General features: G+C 40.1%; 1 protein-coding gene across 1 annotated transcript in view; it reads left to right on the top strand.

Annotated features, from left to right (window-relative positions):
• Positions 1 to 433: 433 nt before the first annotated feature.
• Positions 434 to 22,596, top strand: part of LOC125466929 (myb/SANT-like DNA-binding domain-containing protein 2) — a 32,184-nt gene continuing 10,021 nt past the window's right edge. The window contains exons 1-2 of the mRNA XM_048562115.2: positions 434 to 1,031; positions 6,820 to 7,168. Of these exons, the coding sequence (XP_048418072.1) occupies positions 660 to 1,031; positions 6,820 to 7,168 (721 nt within the window). The 5' untranslated portion in view covers positions 434 to 659. The remainder of the gene's footprint in view (positions 1,032 to 6,819; positions 7,169 to 22,596) is intronic.

Genomic DNA, 22,596 nt, shown 5'->3' with positions numbered 1-22,596 from the left:
GGGGCGATAACGGAAGCTGAATAAAGAAAAAGTCTAATCGTGGGCCGTTCATTTTATGTTACTGTTTTGGTAGTGCGTGTTTATTTTTGAGGGGGAGGGGTGAGTCCTCGCTGGCCCCATGTGCTCGAAAGAAAAGGGGGCGGTTTATCTTCATAGAGCCGATCCCGTTTACGTCACGGGAAATGCCGAGTAACCACGTCGTTGGTCTATGTGTTTCTTTTTGAAGTGGGGTGGGTATTGGCGGTGGTTTATTTAAAGGATCGCTGTTTGTAAGCAGCTAAACGCGAGGACCCCTGACCCTCTCCATGTGACGGCGCCATTTTAAAGACGGGGGGCCGAGGGCGAGATGCGGCTCCACAATCCTTCGGGGCAGTGGGTTGCCGCCATCTTAGTGCAGGGCAGGAATCTCCCCGCCCCCGTAGCCCCTTGGCCTTCATTCCACCCCCCGGCCCCGCCAAACCCCACCCCCAAATAATTCACTCCCATATTATCCGTCAATATTGCTGTGATCGAAGTGACACACTAAAGAGGCGGCGGGGTTTTGAAGTTTTATTTCATTCCCTCCTCCCCCAGCTGTGTATTTGTGGCAGTGGGGGGGGAGGTCGCCCCGCTGTATCCCACAACCCTCTGGGCCGGTGCCCGGATGTGGACGGTGGACGATGGCGGCGCCCAGCGCAGCGGACTCCCCGAGCCGGAGCTGGACGAGCGCGGCGGCCGAGACCCCGCTGGACATCGCGGCTCCCGCTTGGGCCGAGGTGGCGGGAGACCCCTCTGCCGAGCCGCCTACCCCCAGCTGGACGGGCGGGGCAGCCGACAACCCGGCGCCCAGCCCCAGCCGGCCTGCTGCCTGCCGCGGGATCTCTTGGACCCCGGCCGAGACCAACGCGCTGATCGCCGTGTGGGGGGACGAGAGGCTGCAGGACGTGCTGGAGGGCAACCTGCGCAATTCGCATATATTTGACCGCATCTCTCAGGCCCTGCGGGAAATGGGCTATGAGAGAAGCGCCAACCAGTGCAAGGAGAGAATCAAGGTACCCGAGACTCTAATTAGTGAAGTAACTAGTAATCAGCTTATTCGGTACTTTTATAACTCGCGCTCTGTTGGGTAGGAGCTCCATACTACAACTTAGTTACATTTATTAGTTTCATGTTGCTAACTAATATTTTGTAATTAATATCCTGCAACTATTTCACCTTTGCGTCAATAAGTTTCTGTAACTAAGCATCGCGGTTGTTAAATAACTTGCTACAACCACCCTACATTCGGTAGGCAGTAACTTGGCTTTCTGCTTCTAATTTAATATTCTGCCGCCAGTAACTGCCTTTCTGTTCCTAATTTAACACTAACTAGGTTACTCCAACTGGCTTAATGTTCTGTAGCCATTAGCAGGCCTTCTGCAACTCGTTAATTGTTGTAATTCTGCCGCCCGTAGCTTTGTGTGCCTCACTTACTGTCAACAACTTGGTTTTATTTTGTTGATTCCGATTAGGTTATTTTTAAGACGACTTTTTCTTTTAGGGGGTGGTGGTACCAGAACATTGAACAGACTCAGCAACGGATTCAGGCTTTTCTTTTTACCCGGCAATGGTAACTGGTAGAGTTGCTCGAGCGGATGATTAATATCTCCGGTTCTTGCAGTACTGTGCTTCTTGGCTAAATGGAGTCTGTATATTGTCACATTTAACAGAATTACTATATTTATAATATCTTTTTTTTTCTCCATTCCCCCAAAAAACCCTGCAGCTGCTTTACAATCTAGTTGATTCCTGTGTTTTTATTGTTCTATATTCAGGCCATGTTTCTTCTTGCAGGAAACAGCTAACATTTTACCTACCTTTGAATGTTTGACCTTTTTATCTGATTCCTGCACTTTTGAGTAATTTTTCAGGTTCTTGTATATTTTCCAAGGCTGTGCCTGTGCTGCCACCATCTAACATTTTAGTAAGGCTGGCTTTCTCCAGTATCTCCTCACTTTAGTTCACTTAAGCAAGAATCGGCCTTATGCCTCCTCTTTGGATTGCATCCAGGGCTTGAATTATCATGCCCCATTATTTCAAATTGACTGCAGTATTCAAGGTGTGGTCTGACTAGAGTATTATATGGATGTGTGACTTCTTCCAAGTTGTGCTGTTATTCATATGCTTTTACTGCTTAATTGAAGGCCTGTTCTAGAATAGTCTGGTATAAGTACAGAATTAAAGGGAGTGCTACACCTTGTTTGAAGGAGGTGCTAAACTAATGCACCCACCCCCCCGGCCTCAGTTTACAATGTCTCTCACCAGTACTCCAAATCTATTCTTCAGCTAGTGTAATAGAAAAAAACTATCTACTGTCCAATTTCAGATGTTTGTAGGATCTAATTGTATCTATTATCTTCAAGGAATTTTACTTCTGCTGATATTACTCAGATTTCATAAATAGTTTCATTAAGTTAAGCTGAGGCATAAAAATGTTTGGGTTTCATCAGTTTAAAAAACTGTTGATGGTATAATGTCCAATTAGCCAGTATAAAAACAAAACTCAGAAGTGCAACAGATCCTTTTAATTTTGAATGAAAGACCCAGTTAACAGTGATTGCTACAGTGAAGTGACTTTTTTTGTTTTGCATTCTGGTATTAAGGTGACATAGTATACCAACTTGAGGCACACTAAAATATAGTCTTTGTTTGCAAATGAGATATAAGGAGGTGAGAAGTTCTTTTCTAGAGAAATGAAAATGGGCAGAGAAATAGGCCTCTCCTCGTACTGTGTCCAGTTCTGGTCTCCTTTTATTAATACAAAGGATATTATTAAACTAGAGACGACAGTTCAGAAGAGCTTTAACAGAATGTTGCTGGGAACAGAGAGTTTGAGGGACAGGGTGGAGTGGCTGAGACCCTCCTTCCCAGAGTGAAGGAGGTTGAGAGGTAACCTTGCAATGGTTTATACAATCATGGGCGGGGGGGGGGGGGGGGTGTAAATAAGGTGAATAGTGATGTCTTTTCCCTAGGGTGGGAGGTTTCAAGACTAGGGGACATATTTTTAAGATGAGGAGAGAGATTTTTTAAAAAAGACATGAGCAGCAGTTTTCTTCCAGTGGTTTGTGTGGAATCAACTTCCAGAGGAAGTGGTGGATGTGGGTATAGTTACAATGTTTAAAAGACATTTAGATAAGTATGTGAATAAGAAATGTTTAGAGGGCTGTGAGCCAAGAGCCAAGGTGTGATAGTTCAGTTTGAAATTTTGATTGGCATGGACTGGTTGGTCTGTTTTCATGCTGTACGACTCCATGAAAGTCCACAGCAGCTCAGGCAGCATATATGTGAAGGGAATGAGCATTTTAATGTTTAGGGGAATCTGCTTTTAGTCCCTTAATTGTTTTTAAAGTCAGATTTTGTAACAAATCTAACAATGTTACATTCATAAACAAAATTAACATTCTAAACCTGAATCAACATATTACTACAAATAGGAAAGCAAAGTAGATAATAAGCATGCATTTTGCACTTAAATTGATAATAACTAATTTTGGCCTCTAAAGCAACTTATTTCAATTGATATTATATATTTAGTATTTCAGAGCTTGTATCTTGCCCCTCACTGATCTGAACTTAATGTCTCCTACCTCACTTGCCCTCTACATAAACCAAATAACTTTTGCTTTGCACATCACCAATTTTTAACCTAAACTGCATGAACAGCAGCATACAATAGGCTGAAAATAACATCCTATTCTCAACTAGTGGATTACATGTAAGTCTTCAGTTGAAAAAGTGTAAACTTTTAGTTATGCATGTCATGGCTAAAAATAGCTTATGAACAATTGACTACTCCTTCAGTGTAGTAGCCCCCAAAAAGGCAAATACAATAATTAGTACTTGCATAGCAAGGATTCACATGAATAAAAATGGAAGTAATCCATTTGCTGGTGTTCACCTCAGCACTCTGCTATTCTGACAGTGCTTCTACAGTCAGCTGAATAAGGCCTTAGTCAATGCCCCAACTGAATGATGGCTTGTTTTCCAACAATGCAGTTCTCCCTAACTTGGTGCTGCCAGCTGAACCAGTAATTTGCTCCTTTGTCCTCAATAACCACTTAAACCAAGAAAGAATGCCATACCATGACAAGTATTCTGTTGGCAAACCACTAAGTAATAATCTATACTTAAAACAAAACAAATTATGTAAATACTCAGTAACATCTATGGTGAGAAGCAGTATTATGTTTCAGGTCGATGACTTTTTTTTGTGAACTGTAATAATGCTTCTTATACGATTGTCATTATGTACACCCTGGGATGCATTTCATTTGTTTACTCCCACACTTGCAATAGTGGTATTGGGGACTTCAAAGGAAATTGCAGCCACTAGTTGTTTCTAGGGTCAAAATCTTCTATTTGAATTTAGGTTTCAAGTCACTGGGTTATTTGTTTTTTAAAAAGCATGAGTAACATATAAAAGACTCATCACATCTCCCCAGTATAAAGTTAGAATAATAAAATTAAGAAATGATGAGGATGCTCCCTTTGGGTAATGTGTACCCTGTAAGCTTGAAGTACTGGGGTTGAGTTAATTGTGAGTAGAATGATAATTGTGCATTAGTTATCTTTTTGAACTGTTGCTTGATCAGAAAAATGGTGCTTCAAAGGGGTGACCCTGGTGCCAATACCATGCTAGAAAGGTAGTGTTGAATTTCACTTTTAATACATTTTTGACCTTTTTCACTTTGAATTCAAACTCCTGATCTTTGAAGAAGGCGTCAAATCCCTAGCCAATATCACTAAATTGGGGTATACGACCTGGAATACATCTCATTTCTCATTTGTGTTCTGTATTGCTTATAAAGTCAGTTTTTTTTTTGGTGGACAAGAACAGTGTGTTCTATGCAAATGTATGCAAAACTAACAACTCTGAAATTCAGCAGAGGTGGAACTGCCTGTGAAATAATCAACGTTTTTAAAAAAGTACATAACAGACTTTGGCAGAATCATCCATATTTGTTTCACCACCTACAGGTTTAAATTTAATGTGTTGCATCTTTCAAAATGCAACAAAGTAATTGTGGTCTTTAAATTTAAATCTCAATCTCATTATGCTTCCACTGCACTATAAATAAAAACATGTAAATGTCGGAATACCTCCTTGGTTTTAATTTATCTTACTCCATAGTAATAACATAATTTTTGTAATCAAATGGTTTATATTATTGGTTAAGACAACAATGACTATCACTCAAAGTAGAATTTAAGAGCAGGAGTCCCATTCAACACTTTGAGCCGGCTCCATTCGATAAGATTGTGGCCGTTCTGATTGTGGTGTCAACTTGACTTGCCTGGCTACTTCAATAACCCTTGACTTCCTAGTCTGTCAAAAAATCTATGGAACGTAGCCTTGAGTAAAGTCAATGACCTTCCCCTCTGAAAATAAGATTCTATAGACTACTGGTTCACTGACAATTTTTCATTTCCCAGCGCTATTTTAAGACTGGCACTCCATGGCTTCAAGGTAATTTTTATTTTTAAATCAAAGCAGCATACCTCTGTTTAGTAAATAAAATACTGTAGATGACGCTGATTGCCAGTTGTTCCACTTGTGATGGAGTTTCATATAAATCACTAGTTGTGATGTTTCCTATCTCTGTCAAATAACTATATGATAGAGAGGCACCACAGATCATTTTGTAAGGAAATGAGTTAGGTAATCATTTCGTGTGCGCACCCTTTGAGGGTAATGTTTCAACTGTAGACTTGTATGTGAAACATTACCTGGCCTTTTTTCTTCAGAGATGCTGGTGGATCTGGTGGCATCTCCAACACATCCTGTTTATATTTGCTTTGGGAATAGTCTTGTTGAGCAGCTCTATCCAAAATTTTCTGTTCTGCTAAACGAGTACTCTTAATGCTCTCCAGATTACACTTTGTCCTGACTCTGACACAAGCCTCCGTTTCTTGTTTGTTACTGGGTACGAATACTAGAGTTCACTACCTAGTGTGATGGCAGGAGCACGAATAAGCCACTTAGTCTGTGTGGGAATCGCTCAAAGAAAAATCACCTAACTGATTGTTCACGTTCCTTTAGATTAAATGAAGTTAGTTATTTTTGAATGACTACTGTTACAAGACCTTTTTTTAATGATTTCCATTATGTCATATACAAATTCACTTCTCAACTTAGCTGTGTGCAGTCTCAATGGATGTGTTCTCTAAAACTAGAGGGGTATATATTTAGGTGTGCCTATTCTTTTGAAAGTACATTCCTCCCTAGTGTGAATTTTTAGTTCTGGACTGTATCCAAGGGGAAAATAAGGAATTAGTGTTTATTGCAATTTGCTTATAGTAGCCCTTATGTGGAAGGAAGCACAGCTGTGTTCCATGCATAATGTGGTAAATGCAGCGATAGCAAAACTAGTTGCCTGGCACTATTCTGTTGTGGGAGGTGTCTTTGACACACAGTGGTGAGACAGTGCTAGTTTTGATATTGCAAGAGAACGTACAACCTCTTCCATCTTGCCTGTTTTGCCTTGGCATGTGCAAGATGATCAAGAATAATTGAATAAGTTAATCTTTTCACTGAAATAAATTATTAGGAAAATTTGCGCTTTTAACATAAAGAACTAAGAACTAGAGGGGAGGCCTGGTTGGACAAAAATTAATGATTCAAAGAAACTAAAGTGTGGATTTCTGAATCTGCCTGATGGATATATGGGAAGACCGAGTGAGTTGAGGTGTTCTGTAATTCAGTAGTTTCAAGAAAGACTGAATTGTTGTGGTGAGCTATGATTTCAGCTTGGAGATGATGTACTGATTTTAGGGTCTCACTTGTTTTCTTTTTCCACACAGACTCTAAAGAGGTGCTATAGTCGGGTAAAGGAACGTGGTCGGGGTAAGAGAACCTGTAACTACACGTTTCAGCAACTGGAGCAGGTCTTCGGGCGGGTGCCAGTTGTGTGGGAACCAAACACCTATCAACCGGTTCTTATTGATAGCAGCGGACTGTACCAGGACACAAAATCAGACACTATTAACCTGGATGACAGCCGGGAGGTGCAGCCAACTCAGTTGGAAGATTGGGGAAACCAGAAGCCAGATTTGCTCATTAAACAAGAGCTGCTTATGAACCAGAAGCAAGAGTTGCAGGCCTACCAGAAACAGGATCTCTCAGTCTACCAGGATGCAGACGAGGACATAGGTGAGCAACTGGCTTACTTCTTATAAATCAGGCCATTTTATGTTGTCCATGGCAATGTTGGCATTTGAAAGGATTTGCCTGTTTTTGTTTCAGGTATGGTCAAACTTCATAATTGACTCTGTGGGTTGATCAGTTACCTTTTCAATGGTACCAAGCCTAGAAGATGACAGGTTCAGCTCAGTGGCAACAATTTACAATCATGCTTCCCCACCTTCAGTACATGGATAATCATAGTAACATGTCAAAAGTAATTACCCATGCCATGAATGAGACAGTCAGCAAAGGTGTCTTGTTGCTTACAGTGCTGAGCAAATCTGGCAGTATCGCCCTCCCTAATCAAAGACTGCTGACTGAAATCAAATAATTGAGCACAGATCAGTGATTCAGTCTGAGATGCTTCCTTGTTTAGTTGGTCACTTTAAACTTGTTGAGCCATAGAAGAGCATGTCTAGACCTCTGTATCCAAATTGAAGCTTACCCTTGCCTTCTATTATTTTTATTTTGAAAAGTTTAAGAAATTATGGCTGTCAGTGGGAATAACAATAGCCTCAAACATTTTCTATATTCCACAAAACAAAATATTTTAAGTGCTTAATTCGGTAGCTTTGTTGTCAGTCGAAATTGAATGCCAGACATTGAAGGTCCTGGTGCATCTAATTTGGACAAGGTATTCACTTCCTTGTAGCAAATTTTCTTTTCTCATTATCTGCCTGATCTTTGAGGTGCTGGCCATTGCAAGAGTTCCAGTTTTTTTCCATGTTCGGTCGTAGCAGTGATGCTCCATCTTGAATAACCTTTTTGGGGTGGGGAGAAGACCAACACTAAACTTCATCCAGTCTTTACCTGATATCCACATATACGCTCCAGCAAAGTAATCAATAGCAAGAAGCTGAAATATCTCTCTCCCCATCTCATCAGTTAATTGTGCTGGATCACTAAGGGCAGTTAGACTATTCCTCTGGTCCTTGTCATGCTTTCAGCCTGTGAACTTTTTATCAAGAAAAAGGACTGGAGGGAACAACTGTGCTCGAGTGCCATTGGTTGTACTGCATGTACTAAAAATGGGCCACTCCTCTCTCTCTCTCTCCCTCTCTCTCTCTCTTAATTTGAAGCCACACCTAACAGTTTTCTTCACAGCACCCCTTCTTTTTCCTTCCTCCCCCCACTTTCTCAACATAAACTTTGCATTTATCTGGGGACAGTGCAATGCAGAAGTGAAGTTGGCAGCAATGTTTATCCTGGTTCTTTGCTGAAAGCACTTAACTGACTTATGGTTTCGCTTCCATTATGGAGTGTGGGTAAGAATGGGTACAAATTAAAATAGCATTAAGAAAGCTTTCTATGTTATTTCAGCCCTGCTTACATCCCAGTGATCTCTGTTGGTCCAGTTGTCAGTCTTTCAGCTAGGACTGTTGCAGCCACTGGCGGGTCACCTGTATAAACATGTTGGTGCCAGTGTTTTGCTATTACATCAGCTGCTGCTCCCATTGCTGCTGCAGGATGCGGTTGCAGAAATTGACACTTTTTTTGTCTGTCAGAGCTATTCAGGACATGCCAAAATCAACAGCAAAATGTTAGTTTGCATAACCTCCAGTGAGGTGAGTTTCCAAACCAAGCCTTTTTGACAGCAGCTTGATTTTTATTTTTTAATGTTGATCCAGGGGAATTTACTACAGTGCACCTTTCTCAAATAAAATATTAAACATCTAACCTAATGACACTGGCTAGTTTGTTTGCTCAAGATTGACCAGGTTACAACACTAGCAGTTTGTCAGTCCACTAGCTGTGCCCTAGTTGGTTTTAGCCCCATGACTCGTGCCATGATATAACCAGCTTTTATTTGCCTGACAAATGTATGTTGCTCCTCAGTCTTTGTCCTGAATTAAAATGCAAAATGTTTTCCACTGCAGTGCTGAATACAAACATTGAATAGTAGAAATGTGAAGTAAAACACTAAAACTTATGACATCTTATGAAATTTTATGACCTCTGAGTGTCATGGGGCCAAAATTTAGAAAAGTGATGGAGTCATATCTATCTCAAAGCTTGCCGAAATGTTAGATAACAAGGTGCAGAGCTGGATGAACACAGCAGGCCAAGCGGCATCAGAGGGACAGGAAGGCTGACGTTTCGGGCCTAGTCCACTCTTCTGAAGAAAGGTCTGGGTCCTAAACGTCAGCCTTCCTGCCCCTCTGCTGCTTGGCCTGCTGTGTTCCTCCAGCTCTACACCTTGTTATCTTGGATTCTCCAGCATCTGCAGTTCCTACTATCTCTTGCCAAAATGTTATCCTCTTTCAGATGTATTGTCTAATCATTCCAAGTGTTTGCAAATTTTCTTCTTATTAATTTTAGATAAGCCAACATTTAAAGCAAATGTCTTATATGGTTCACGTTCTATAATGTACCAAAATGTTATGGCCAGCGAGGTGAATGTGAAAATCTTCACACTTGAAGCTGAAAATGGTCAGTCTGTATTATCCATGTTTTTTTGACCTTCTCAGTTTGCCTGCGTGTGTTTTCCAAAAGGCTGTATCACGTTTTATTTCAAACTGATTTCTGTTCATGTTAAAATCTGATCAGAGGATGCAGACTGACCTCCCAAGTGTGTTTTTTAAATTGCATCTTGATGGCTATAATAAACATTCAGGCAGGAGGCGATCACTGGCACATTTATCTCCTCCGATGCTATCAGTAGGATTTTAGTAATGTAATGGGCTTTACAAATTTACATAGTGCACCAGTTGAAATGTTGCATTCTAGAATTTACACTACTAAATTTGGGTAATGCCTGGAGATAGCATTTTGACCTGTTGAAATGGTGATGACAGCTGTGCTGCTGAGGTCATAGTAAATTCAGAGGACCACATGCTTGAACTTTATAACAATATTTAAGAAGTCTTGATTTATATTAGATCTTGGTTTTCAAGCATTAGTATTGTTGTATTAAATATTCTGTGACTTTGCATTTTCTTATTACAGATTTTTTTAATCCACAGAATGTACAGAAATTCACCTCTCCAACTAATTAATGTAGATTAATTTTGTAGTTTTGGAATAGTTAATGTAGTCAATGGTCCAAAGATTTATTTGATTTTATAAGGTGTAAATCATGAAACCTTGAGTTCATATTGGTACTCAACCACACCTAAATCAATCTCATTCTTTGGTTGCCAAAAATAATTAATGGACAATGTTTTTAAAAGAAAAGGTATAGGTATACCAGTATTGTGTCCATATACAGCTTCCCAGCATTACCATAAGTTCTATGTCTAATTCAATCTCCATGGCACGGATGAAGGTCCAATGGCTCATGTTATGTGCCACTAAATCACAAATGTATTTGCTGAGATCGGCCTCTTTTTTTTCCTCTTTTGCTTCTTGCTCCTAACCATTTGTTTTCTTTGCTATGGACTTTCCCCGCATTGTTTGCAGTGCCCCCTACCCTGTTGTGTCTCCTGCTCAACATCTGCACTCTTGGCCCAGACCCAACCCTGCATTCTGTCTCTTTTTTGGCCTTGTTCCTACACGCTCACTCAAATTATCTTTTTCCCCACCCGCACTCTCCATTGTCTCTCTGCCCCCTGCCACTCCATCTCTTCTGCCTGCTTCACACCATCTCCCACTGCACTTACACTGTTTATGCCCCTGCAGATCCACCTCATTTGAGAGAGGCTTTGTTTCTTTCTTCAGGGTGAAGCTTTTGTACCTTAGTCCTTCCAATTATTGAGTTCCATCCAACAACGTTCATTCCTTGAAAGGTGTGAAAAGAATTAGTGCCTAAATGGTATGTCAAAATGTTTGAGACAATTTCGATGAAGATGTTGTCACCCTGCAGCAATTAAAGCAGTTTCATTGATCACTCCTAAAGTTGGAAGTGGTAGATTGTTATAATTGAGAAAGGCAACCCATTTGAAGTAATCTCCAAATTGGAGTAGTTCCAACATTTTCTGTTAGAGCAGCTATGCTGCCCCTTACCTTCTAGTCGCTGCAAAGAAAGGGCACCAATTTTAATAACTAGATAGAGCTTCTCTATGATGGTGATTGGTTGAGTTTACATATGTCAGCAGATACTTGGGCATTGCTCTTTGAGTTGGAAAGTGTGAAACTCCAGATTAATTGGGGCTGACAGGTACGAGTATGGAGCTGTGTGATGTTAAGATTGTGTTCAGTGAAGTAGACTTCCTCCATGTTCTTTTGCACAGATTTTGTTTGAACTGAAATGTTTATAGTCAGTGTATTGACAGTTACATATTTGTGTAGACCTATGCTGTATAGTTGATGCAAGAGGAAGGTATTGAACAAATGAGCTTGGCTGCCAGATACGATATCCAGCTGCTGTAGCATGCCTGCCTTGATTACTGCCCTGGTATTACATCATCTTGCATTACTGGCTTTATTTAATTCCCTACTAACTACCCTCAAATATGGTCAGCTTTCTGCAAGCATTTCTTTTGAAGGAAAGCATGAGATGCAAAATCATTTGCTCACTAGCTGTCATTAGGAGAATGAATATTTGTTCCCTTTGTGGAAGTTTTGAAGTAACTTAAATGTAGTTGCTGGGATGCAGCAATTCAGAAGATTTGCCCAAGTGGTGAGGAGTACCAGCTCTAAATTGCTAGTCCACAGGAGAGTCTCCTCTGACTTCCCAGTATGAACTGGGAATGATGAACGGCCCCTGAGCACGTTGAATTTTTTTTCTATTCATTTGTGGGATGTGGGCATTGCTAGCTGGTTAGCATTTCTTGCCCATTCCTAGTCGCCCTTCAAGGTGGTGGTGAGCTGCTGCCTTGAACTGCTGCAGTCCTCCTGCTGTGGGTTGACCCACAATGCTATTAGAGAGGGAATTCCAGGATTTTGACCCAGTGACAGTGAAGGAACAGTGATATATTTCCAAGCCAGGATCGTGAGTGACTTGGAGAAGACCTTGTAGGTGGTGGTGTTCCCATATTTCTGATGCCCTTGTCCTTCTGGATGGAAGTAGTCATGGGTTTGGCAGGTGCTGTCTGAGGATCTTTGAACATATGTGGTGCCACCTTGTAGATAGTAGCAACAGTATGTACTCAGTGGTGGCGGAAGGAGTGAATGCTTGTGGATTTAGTGCCAATTTTCCTGGAAGGTGTCAAGCTTCTTGAGTGTTGTTGTGTCTGCACTCCAGGCAAGTGGGGAATATTCCATCACACCCCTGACTTGTGCCTTGCCAATGGTGGGCAGGCTTTGAGGAGTTACGAGGGGAGTTAGTTACAGTATTCCTAGCCTCTGGCCTGCTCTTGTAGCCACTCTGCTAATGTGGTCTAGTTGAGTTTCTGGTCAATGATAACACCCACAATGTTGATTTTGGTGGGGGTGGGGAGTTCAGTGGTGGTAACACTACTGAATGTCAAAGGACACCCGTTCGATTGTCTCTTATTGGTGATGATCATAGCCTGGCATTTGTGGTGTGAATGTCACTTGCCACTTGTCATGCCCAATCTGGCATGGAAAAATGTAGATTAACTGTAGAAGTACAGGTGCTGGTTCATTGCTGAAGTTCCCATTGGAGGCAAATCCACACATTAACTTGGGTATAAATTGACAAAAGATGGTTACACTACCAATAAGCAAGAACTTAGGGATGTGGCCCTACTGTTTACTGCTTCTGCTCTTAGGCACAGAATGCTGTCAGTATATTAGTCAAACACTTTATACAGTCACATCCTGCTTGAGCAGCTTATTTATCACTTGCTATCATGGTACAAGTCACTTAACTTGAAAAAGGGAACCAAAGTAACTTTTTTCTCTTAAATAATATTCTGAAAAGCCAATTAGTTGTAGTAGAATTGTGCACTGCAACTTTGCTCTTCTCTAGTAACAAGGAAAGAAACCTGATTTCTTTCCCCCTCCAGAAGTAGTAGATAGTGTGAAATTGCTACAAGAGGTGAACTGTAACAGTTGGTCGATTGTTTCCTTAGGAACCTTGGGTGCTGTGTGTGTACTCAAGATTTGTATCTTGACTAATTCAACAATTACTCTGCAATCTAGTTAATCATTATCCTCTTCCACAAGTAAAGCTTCTCTCAAAACCAACAGGAGTTGTTGAATTTTATGTTGCGTGTCCCATTAAAATCTATGATCACATTGATCAGCGAAGCTATGCATTATTTTCACGGAGGGGAAAGAAGTTTGAGTCTTACTGCAGCAGTTTGTAACTCTTGAAAAGGAACTGTGACTGTGGATCTGTACCTCCAAGATTTGGAAGCAAAGCGTTCTTCTGGTGGAACTGCATAGACTTGCTCCATTGGCTATTATTAACAGGTTTGTGCTGACAGTTAAAAGTCTGTAGTTGCCAATTGTATGGGCAGATTCCTTGTCTTATGTGGTAAACAAGCAAAGGGGAGCCCAAACCTGAAATCAGAGCTCGTACAGTAATGTTTAAGACACTTCTAGACATATTTCAGACATCTGGTCTTCAGTTTTCACACTTTTTTCTATATTTTTACATTATAATCCTTTTCACGTTCATAAGTGTTAATGTATTTTTTCTTTTTTTCCCCCCACTCTTCAGTGCTTTCACATTGCCACAAATTGGGGTTTAGAAAGGCTACAGTTTTGTTGTTACAGTCAAATGAATTTTGTCAACCAGCAATTCAATGGAAAGTGATTACAACTGAAACATTTTATTCTGGCACAGTTTTCCAGGTGACAAAGTCAGATGCCTGGCTGTGAACTTTGTCAGGAACCTTCAAGCCAACTAGTGCCGTTTACATCCCTTTCTACCAAGGCAGTGGACATTAGTTGAACACTGTATAGGTGTAAATTGGGATTTTTTTTTTCCTTGTCCATATACCTCAACTCCACAGTGGAAATTGCACTTGTCAATTAAGTTTTGGCAAAATTAGTAGTTTCATTATTTAATTTACATTCCTATCATTCTTCCAATTTAACTTTGGTGTGTTCTCCTCCTGTCAATCAAACATTTAGTCACCCATCCTATTACCATCACCTTTCACTGGCATTTTTTTGTCCATAGTGCCTTTTTAAAAAAAATATACTATTAAAGTTGGTACATAAATTTGAGCTGCTTGACATGACTAGTAATAAAACAAAAGTAAAGCCCACCAGCATATCTGCACCTGTGTTTTATGTGCTATGAATTGCGCATTATAAACAGAAATTTGGCTGGAGTAACAAGTGCAGAAGAACAGCAGCCTCTAAAGTAATTCATTTTAATTGCTACAGAGGCCTCCATTTTGTGCACCTAGCATTCCTTCAACCCTGGTTTTACTGACTAGTAGTTGATTCAGTTAGGTTGCACCAAAAAAACGCAACTTGTATTTAGTTGGATAGGCACATTTTTAAAGTTTGATGTTGTATGTGTATTGTTGCCTCTGTGTGAGTAGAATGGTGGAATGTTTTTGAACCAAAAAACTAGCATTAAATGACTTGATTTGCCTCTAGAGATCAGTTTGACCTCTAAGATTTTCTTTCATCTTAACAGTTGGAGGATTTAATTGTAAAGCAATACATAAGGGTTTATGTGCAATTTTAATCTTCATTCCATTCAGCCAAAACAACTTTTGCTTGAAATGATAATGTTGCTCAAACTTGGAAATTCACAGTTGACTGCAATTTAGCAGCTTTGAGTTGTAGTTAGGCTGTATAGCATAATGGTATGAGATTTTGCAAATTAAATCTTCACGATCAGCTGCTTATACTTAAACATGTGTGTATATCTTCTCCTTTGGGCATGTGAGCAGAATAGTCAGCAATTTCCTGACCATGGTTGCTGAATAATGAACCCAGTGCAGCTGGCTCATATCTATCTCCTTAAGGATAAGGCAAAGCTGGTGTACGACTGCCTATAATTGCATAGCTTCTTCGAGAATGCTTAGGATGTGAGGAAACGTTGGGTATTGTCAGCAGGTGAGTGGTTTGTGCAGGGCTGGGCAGAACGCCAAATGTTGTTCCTGAAGTCACACCCTGGGAAAGGGATGAAAGATGTTATACGACCAGTCGGCGCTAATGAGAAAGCAGCCTGGGTGACTTAACTTTGCTATTAGCTTTTGATTCATTCGATTCCAATGTGTGATGTATAGCAATCCTAAAAAGATTAACCAAGGTGCAAATGCATTTAATTAGGTAGATTGGCATTAAGTATTCTTGTATATTGTGTTGCCATCCGGTAGTACCAGTTCCCTGTAAACCAAGCAACATGTCTATTTTCTGCATCAGGCGAACTGGCTATTAGTCTCCAGTCTGTTTTTTTTTCCCTCAAGCCACATGAAAGTGAGCCTTAATTTCCTTCAAAATCATAGAATAACACAGCGCAAAATGTGACTATTCACTGACTTGTGGCTATGCCAGCTCTTTCAAAGAGCTTCCAGTTAATTCCATTCCCCTAACATTTCTGTATAGCCCTGAAATGTTTCCTCTTAGCGTTCATCTTACTCCTTTTTGAAAGTTCTTTATTGAATCTGCTTTGACCATTCTTTCAGGCAATGCAATGATTTGCTGTGAAAGCAAAATTCTCCTTTTTCTCCTCTCCTAATCTTTTGCCAGTTACCTTCAGGGTATCCTCTTTAAAATATAATTTTGGGTGCTCCCTTTAAATTTCCTCTTAACTGCTGATCTAAGAAAACTCCAGCATTTCTAGTCTTCCAATAGCAGCGCCTATGTTTGCATCATACCTTTACAAAGTTTAATATGTGGACATATTACTACGGATGACCAAAGCCTTGGTCAAAGAGTTAGGGATTAAGGAGCAAATTAGGATGTGAAAACAATGTAAAAATATTAAAAAAGTGAAGTCCAGATGATAGCTTTGGTTTCAACTGCTTAGGTCTTGTGTGGTGGCCAATTGAAATCAGAATCTCCAACGGCCTAAGTTGGAGGTGAACAGAAAGCCCTGAAAATTACAGGGTGGGCAAAGCGTCGGAGGGATTTGAAAAGGAGGATAAGAATATTACAACTGAAGTTTCACATTCCTAGAAATATGTTGGTAAATCTTCTTTGTCTGTTTTAAGTCCCGCCTAAATGTGGCACCCAAAATTGTACACTGTACCTGAGCCAAGGCCCAGTCTGATTTTTTTTTTGAAGGCTTAGCCCAACTTCTCTGCTCTTACAGGCTACCTGTATTAATAAGGATAAGGGTAAAATGCCTTCAGAACTTGTCTTGCCATCTTAATTTATACATCCAAGGCCATCCTGTTCTTGTACCACCACCCCCCCCCTCCCCCCACACACACCACCATCACCACCACTTAATTGCATAGAGGTGACACATCCAGATGAAAATCCTTCGTTACATTTAAAATTGTGGTTTTTAATAAATTTTATCAGGCTTGGTTTTATTGGATTAGATTTCAGTTTTTTTTTTCCTCCAAAGCTATATGTAGCAGGAGAATGCCACTACTTTCCAGCTGACTGACACAGAAAAGGTTAAGATTGTCCTGGTAAAATCTCAGGCTGAAATTATTAAAATTACTAATTTAAAGAACTATGCAATCGGCACGTACTTGCTTTAATGTAGGTATACTGCATGTCTGTCAATTTTTTGAACATCATGATTCCAAGCTATTATGAATAATCTCGTACACTTGAAACCCATTTGTTTAAATTTATCAGTTACTGGAATTGATTTAACGTTTAGCAGGAAGTATGGGTTGTGATCTTTTTAAAAAAGAACATTTTTGACAGATGAGGGTGCGATTAAGCACCGGCAGCTTTCCCTTCCTGCAGCAATGTGACTTCCACACAAAGCAGGATTTGGAAGGAATGTATACAATTTGAAATTTATGGCCTCCGTCCTTGTCTGTGATTGTGCCCAGATCCTCACGGAGCAGGGACTAACTTATTCAGTTTTATTCTGGATTGCGAGTGTAGAGTAAAACAGTTGTACCTTATTTTTTTTGGATTTCTGCCATTTTGGCTCAAAACAGACAACATAACTTGTGTTATCAGTCTTAGTTGAACTTCTGCTTGTTATCTGACTGCGAGCAGCCATTTTGTGTTAAATCATTTTTTATTTGAGGACTATGTTTCCCATTAGTGTTGGCCTAAAGGAAGAAATCTATACAATCCCCGCAGCTTGCTCTGTCAGATGTGGCAAGCAGATTTTAAAAAAAGGGTAAAACCTTTTCTATACCATGAACTACGTGACCATTGTAGTGAATATGCTTCCTGTCTTCCTGCAGTATGTTGAACCACATATACATCTGGTTTTTCAGTCTTTTGTCTCATACACACACACACATGCATGCAACATTTAAATGGATCTTAGAGACATTCTAACTCTGGTAAAAGTCTGAAAAGATTTGCCAACATTTTGTGTAAATTTGGTATAACTTTTAATGATGGAATGAGGGTGCTTCAATGATATTTTAAACTAAGGCTACTCTTGACTGATCCTTTGGATGCTGAAGACCTATGGAGCTAATTTGGAGAAATGCAAGCATATTCTCTGGTGGTCTGGCAATATGTATCTCTCCAACAACATCACTAATCATCAGTTTTAGTGAATAGCTGGGGAAAGTGGCAGGTATTCCAGTGTTATGATAGTTATATCAATGCAGGTCCTTTTTTAAAAAGAAAAGATTAATCCAATTTATAAGGCTCCAGAAATGTTCCAAGTTTTCTTCTAATTTATTTTGTAGCAAACATTTGGCCTGGAGAGTGTGCAGTGGAGGCTCCTGGGCCCCCCTGTGCCCTTGAAACTGACTAGTAGTAAAATGCAAGCAGCCATATAAATTAAAGGAAGGAACAGAATCATTACTGAAGTAGGCAGCACAGCTCATTGTATCTATGCCAGTCCTCTATAGAGTGATCCAATCAGTCCCATAAGCCATTAATCTTCAGTCTTGCAGGTTTTCTCCTATTTCTTTCTTCCCAGCCCATTCCTTTTTGGTCCTATCCAATTCCAGAATCCTCCTAGCCAGAGTTCCAGATCATTCGCACTGTGTAAAAACAAAACATCTTTTTACATTCCCATTGCAAACCCTCACTAACATCTTAAACCTGTGTACTTAGTTTTTGTTGGCTAATGGGTAAAGCTTTATTTGTCTTATTTAAACCCCTCACTATTCTATGCACTTGTATCACATCTCCATTAATTCAAGGGGAAAAGCTACTTCCTCACTGTAATTCTAATTTGTTCTATTTAACATGTCAAGAGTCATAGAGCTGAACAGCATGGGAGTAGACCCTTCAGTTCAACTGATCCCAGCGACCAGATATCCTATATGGATCTAGTCCCGTTTGCCAGTGTTTGGCCAATTTCCCTCTTAAACCCTTCCTATTTATATACACATCTGGATGCCTTTTTTAAATGTCTCTCTGGCAGCTCATTCCATTCACACACCACCGTCTGTGGAAAAAGTTGCTCCTTAGGTCCCTTTTTTAAAAAATCTTTCTCCTTTTATCTTTAAATCTATGCTCCCTAGTTTTGGACTCTCCCGCACCCACAGGAAAAGACCTTGCTTATTCATGTCCTATCCACGTCCATGCCCCTTATGATTGTATAACTCTCTGTATGGGCACCCTTCAGCCCCTGCTCCAGGGAAAATGGTACCAGCCTATTCAGCGTCTCCCTATAGCTCAAACCCTCCAACCCTGGCAACACCCCTGTAAATTTTTTTTCTAAACCCTTTTGAGTTTCACAATATCATTCTGATAGCAGGCAGACCAGAATTGCACCAGAATGTGGTATTCCAAAAGTGGCCTCACTAATGTTTTGACTTTTCAGGACATGATTTCTCAATTCCCAATTCCTATACTCAATGCACTGACCAATAAAGGGAAGCATACCAAATGCTACCTTCTCTATCTTGTCTACTTGGAACTCCACTTTCAAGGACATATGTACTTGCACTCTCAGGTCTCTTTGTTTAGCAGCACTTACCACGACCTTACCATCAAGTGTATGAGTCCTGCCCTCATTTGTTAAATGTGTTACTTGCTGTACTAAGGATTGTAGGAGGATCCTGTTGATTCTGCTACTTACAAAGCCAAGGTCACATTGACTTATAGATCGCCCCCTCCATGTTCCCTTCAAAACTACATGCATCATCTTTGTATCAATTATTGCAGTTCTTCACTTTTTTTATTTGACCTAGAGACAATTTGTCATGGTCATCTCAAGGGCAGTTAGGGGTCAGCAGCAAATCCCAATCTTACCTGTGATGCTCACGTTCTGAGTGAACTTAAAGTTAGCTTGATCAATTAACTGGTACATCTTTTTAAAAAAAAAAATGAAATTTCTGTGCTTCAGTTTTCTATTTAAAGTTAGCAAACGTAAACTAATTCAGTCAACAGCTATTGGGAATATACAAAGTCCTGCCACGTTTGTCCTCTGATCAGCACCTTGAGTCTTCCTAGGTTCGTAAAAGGTGTTGCTAAGTGGAACTCTGTCCTTTCTAACTTGAATACTCAATCTTTCCAAATATTAAAGAAAATGCTCAGCCAATTGTCACTGAAAAGCAATAATGTTAATACTGGTGAACTGAAGTTTTCACTTTCAGGTATTTTCCTTTTTTGTGTTGTTCAAGTGTGAAGGAATTCTCAGCTCAAATAGTATATTATCTCTTCTTTGCTTTTGAAAAATAAGTGCACTTCTCATATTTTCTTGTTGCTGCAAATTTCTAATACTTGCAGTAATTTTCTAAATTTCCCATAGCACTATTAATCGCTGTGATCAGTAGTTAGAGGAATGCTGAAGAGCAATTTCGGAAGTGTTACTGTAAAGACTTCTATATTTGAATACATTGGCTTCTTTAGTCCTACAGCAAAACCAAAGATTAGTGCAGATGAACTGAGAGAAAACCATTTGAGGTTCAAACATTCTACTATTAAAAATTGTTGCTTGCTAATAATGCCCAGCATTGGTAACCTAGGCTGTGTTATTCTGCTCTACCATTCAATAAGATCATGGCTGATATAATTCTCTTCAACTCCGTTTTCCTATCTTTTCCTCAAACCTCAGTTCCCTTACTGAATAAAAATCTGTCTACTAAAGTCTTCGAAGAAAAGAAATATGCTGTCCTTACCTTCAACAATCTGCCTCAGGGGAGGCAGCGGCTTAGTAGTATTATCGCTGGACTGTTAACTTGGTGACCCCCAATAACGTTCTGGGGACCTGGGCTTGAATTCTGCCATAGCAGATGGTGGAATTTTTGAATTCCGTAAAATATCTGGAGTTAGGAATCTAATGTTGAGTGAATCTGTTGTCCTTTGTCAGGAAAGACTCATCTAGTTCACTAATTTCCTTGAGGGAAGGAAACTGCCATCCTTACCTGGTCTGGCCTACATGTGACTCCAGACCCACAACAGTGTGGTTGACTCAACTGCCCTCTGGGCTATTGGGACAGGCAGTAAATGCTGCCTAGCCAGCGATGTCCTTCATCCTGTTAATGAATTAAAAATCAGCACTCTGAAATACCACTCAAGCTAAAAGGAAATTAGGGATCACCAGCAAATACTGGCCATGTCCCTGGTGCCCACACTTCACAGAACTGTACAGTGCAGAAAAGGTAATTTGGCCCAATGAGCCTGCACTGCAAAACTGCTAAATCTACTCTAACCACACTTTCTAACTCTATACTCTTGGCTGTTCCATTTCAAACGTTCATCCAAGCATTTCTAAAGCTTGAGGTTAGCAGTGTCTACTTCCCTCCGATCCACTCACCGACATGTGGTCCATTGTTTTGTTTAGGAATCATCAGAGCCAAGCCTTATTCTGATGACTTCTTGGATCATCTGAAGTTGAAAGATTTTATTCCTATCTTTTCTGCTTACCCCTGCATGATAGGTGGCTTGATTGGTTAGGTCAGCATACCTCAGGGCTGTCTTTATTGGCACCTGGCCAGCCTAGGCAGTTTAATGAAGCTGTGCACACTCTGGCTTTAAATTATGCTGTAGTTTTTCAGTTAGGTACTTCTGGCATAGAATCGAGCCCATTTTTAGGAATTTCAGTTTTCTTGACTTTCATGATGTCATCTAAAGTTTCAAGAATCTTACAAAAGAGCTCCCTGAAGTAATTCTCCAGAGACGATTGGTGTGTTATCTTGTGGTTGCTGTGTAGAACTCTCCCAGACCTTCAAATGCAGTTTTATCTGACTCTGAAAGTGAAGTTCATCTAGCAAGAGTCATATAGACTTGAAATCTTAGCTTGCTTTCTGTCTATGGATGCTACCTGACCTGTGATCTCCAGCTTTTGTTGTTTTCAGTAAAGTTCAACTTAATGGATAAGAGTAGAGGCAAGAATGCTGTGCTCTAGCTAAAACCCTGTGGTCCAACCAAATGAGCAGTGTGATAACAATTAGGTTACTGAGAACTATTTATTTGCTCCAGAATGTGTACAAACCGTCATGTGCTTCCTGCTCACTTTGCGACTATCCAATGATTACATGTTTGGAAGTTTAGTAACTTTTTGATAAAAATCAACGTGTACCTCTTTTCCACTTGATCTGCTGTCACATTTTTGATGATTTGCTGATTTGAGGTAAGTCTTTATGTTCACTACATGCAAGATTGCATGTGACATACATTCTGGTTTAGCTGCATTTGCAGCACGTGATTATATCACTCCCAGAATTACATAATTTATTCTTAAACTGGCATAATAAAATTGAGATCACTTTGTCAGGTGGTGTGAATTGAGATACATTACTAATGAGGTACCACTACACATTATAGGAAGTGTGGTCTGGCTTATATACTTTCTTGTGATTTGAGTTATTTTTAAGCCTGATAGCGTCAATATTTTACCAATTTAGGAACACTACCTGTTTAATATGCTGCACTAATGAAGGAATTTAATGGGAACTGTGACAGACTCTTGACAATTTTTGACTTGCAATATTATTTGAATGTCAAACTTTAAATAAACAGGATGTCAAAGAGAGCATAGCAACCATTATTTTTTTGTCAGGTCTGCAGGTGCTGAACCAGAAACACATTTCAGCAGAGAAAGACATTGTACGTGGCCAGGTTTCAGCTGACAATCGGATTGTTTATCTATCTTTGAAGCTTAACTTGTGCTTGTGACTTGATGCACCAGGCTTGATTATTGCTGAGATCCTAGCAACAGCAGTAAGCTGTAGCGATGGATGTGTGATATTTCTTTACGATGTCCACTTGACCTATGAAAAGCAACTGGCTAGCGACATGGTTAGAGATTTCAAAGTTTGATTGTCTAATGGGAAGCATTTTGAGCCATAAAATGCTAGAGATTGCAAATAATTTGAGGAAATGAATTAGAATCATGCCCAAATATTGCAATTGTTTGAAGAGTAGTATTGTTCAAAGTAGTATTTTCTTCATAAATTGGATAGATTAAAGTGTTGTGTTCCGAAGGGTTACATTGAATTTGGAGTTTTAATTGCTGTCTCATTCTCCCACTTTTTTTCTCCTGACATACCCCATTCCATCCCCCCCCCCTCACCCCCAAAAAAACCTTC

This window comes from Stegostoma tigrinum, chromosome 32 (assembly GCF_030684315.1).
Source record: "Stegostoma tigrinum isolate sSteTig4 chromosome 32, sSteTig4.hap1, whole genome shotgun sequence".
NCBI classification, from domain to species: Eukaryota; Metazoa; Chordata; class Chondrichthyes; order Orectolobiformes; family Stegostomatidae; genus Stegostoma; species Stegostoma tigrinum.
Note: the sequence above shows the minus strand (reverse complement) of the source record. Positions and strands in the feature narration are given on the sequence as shown.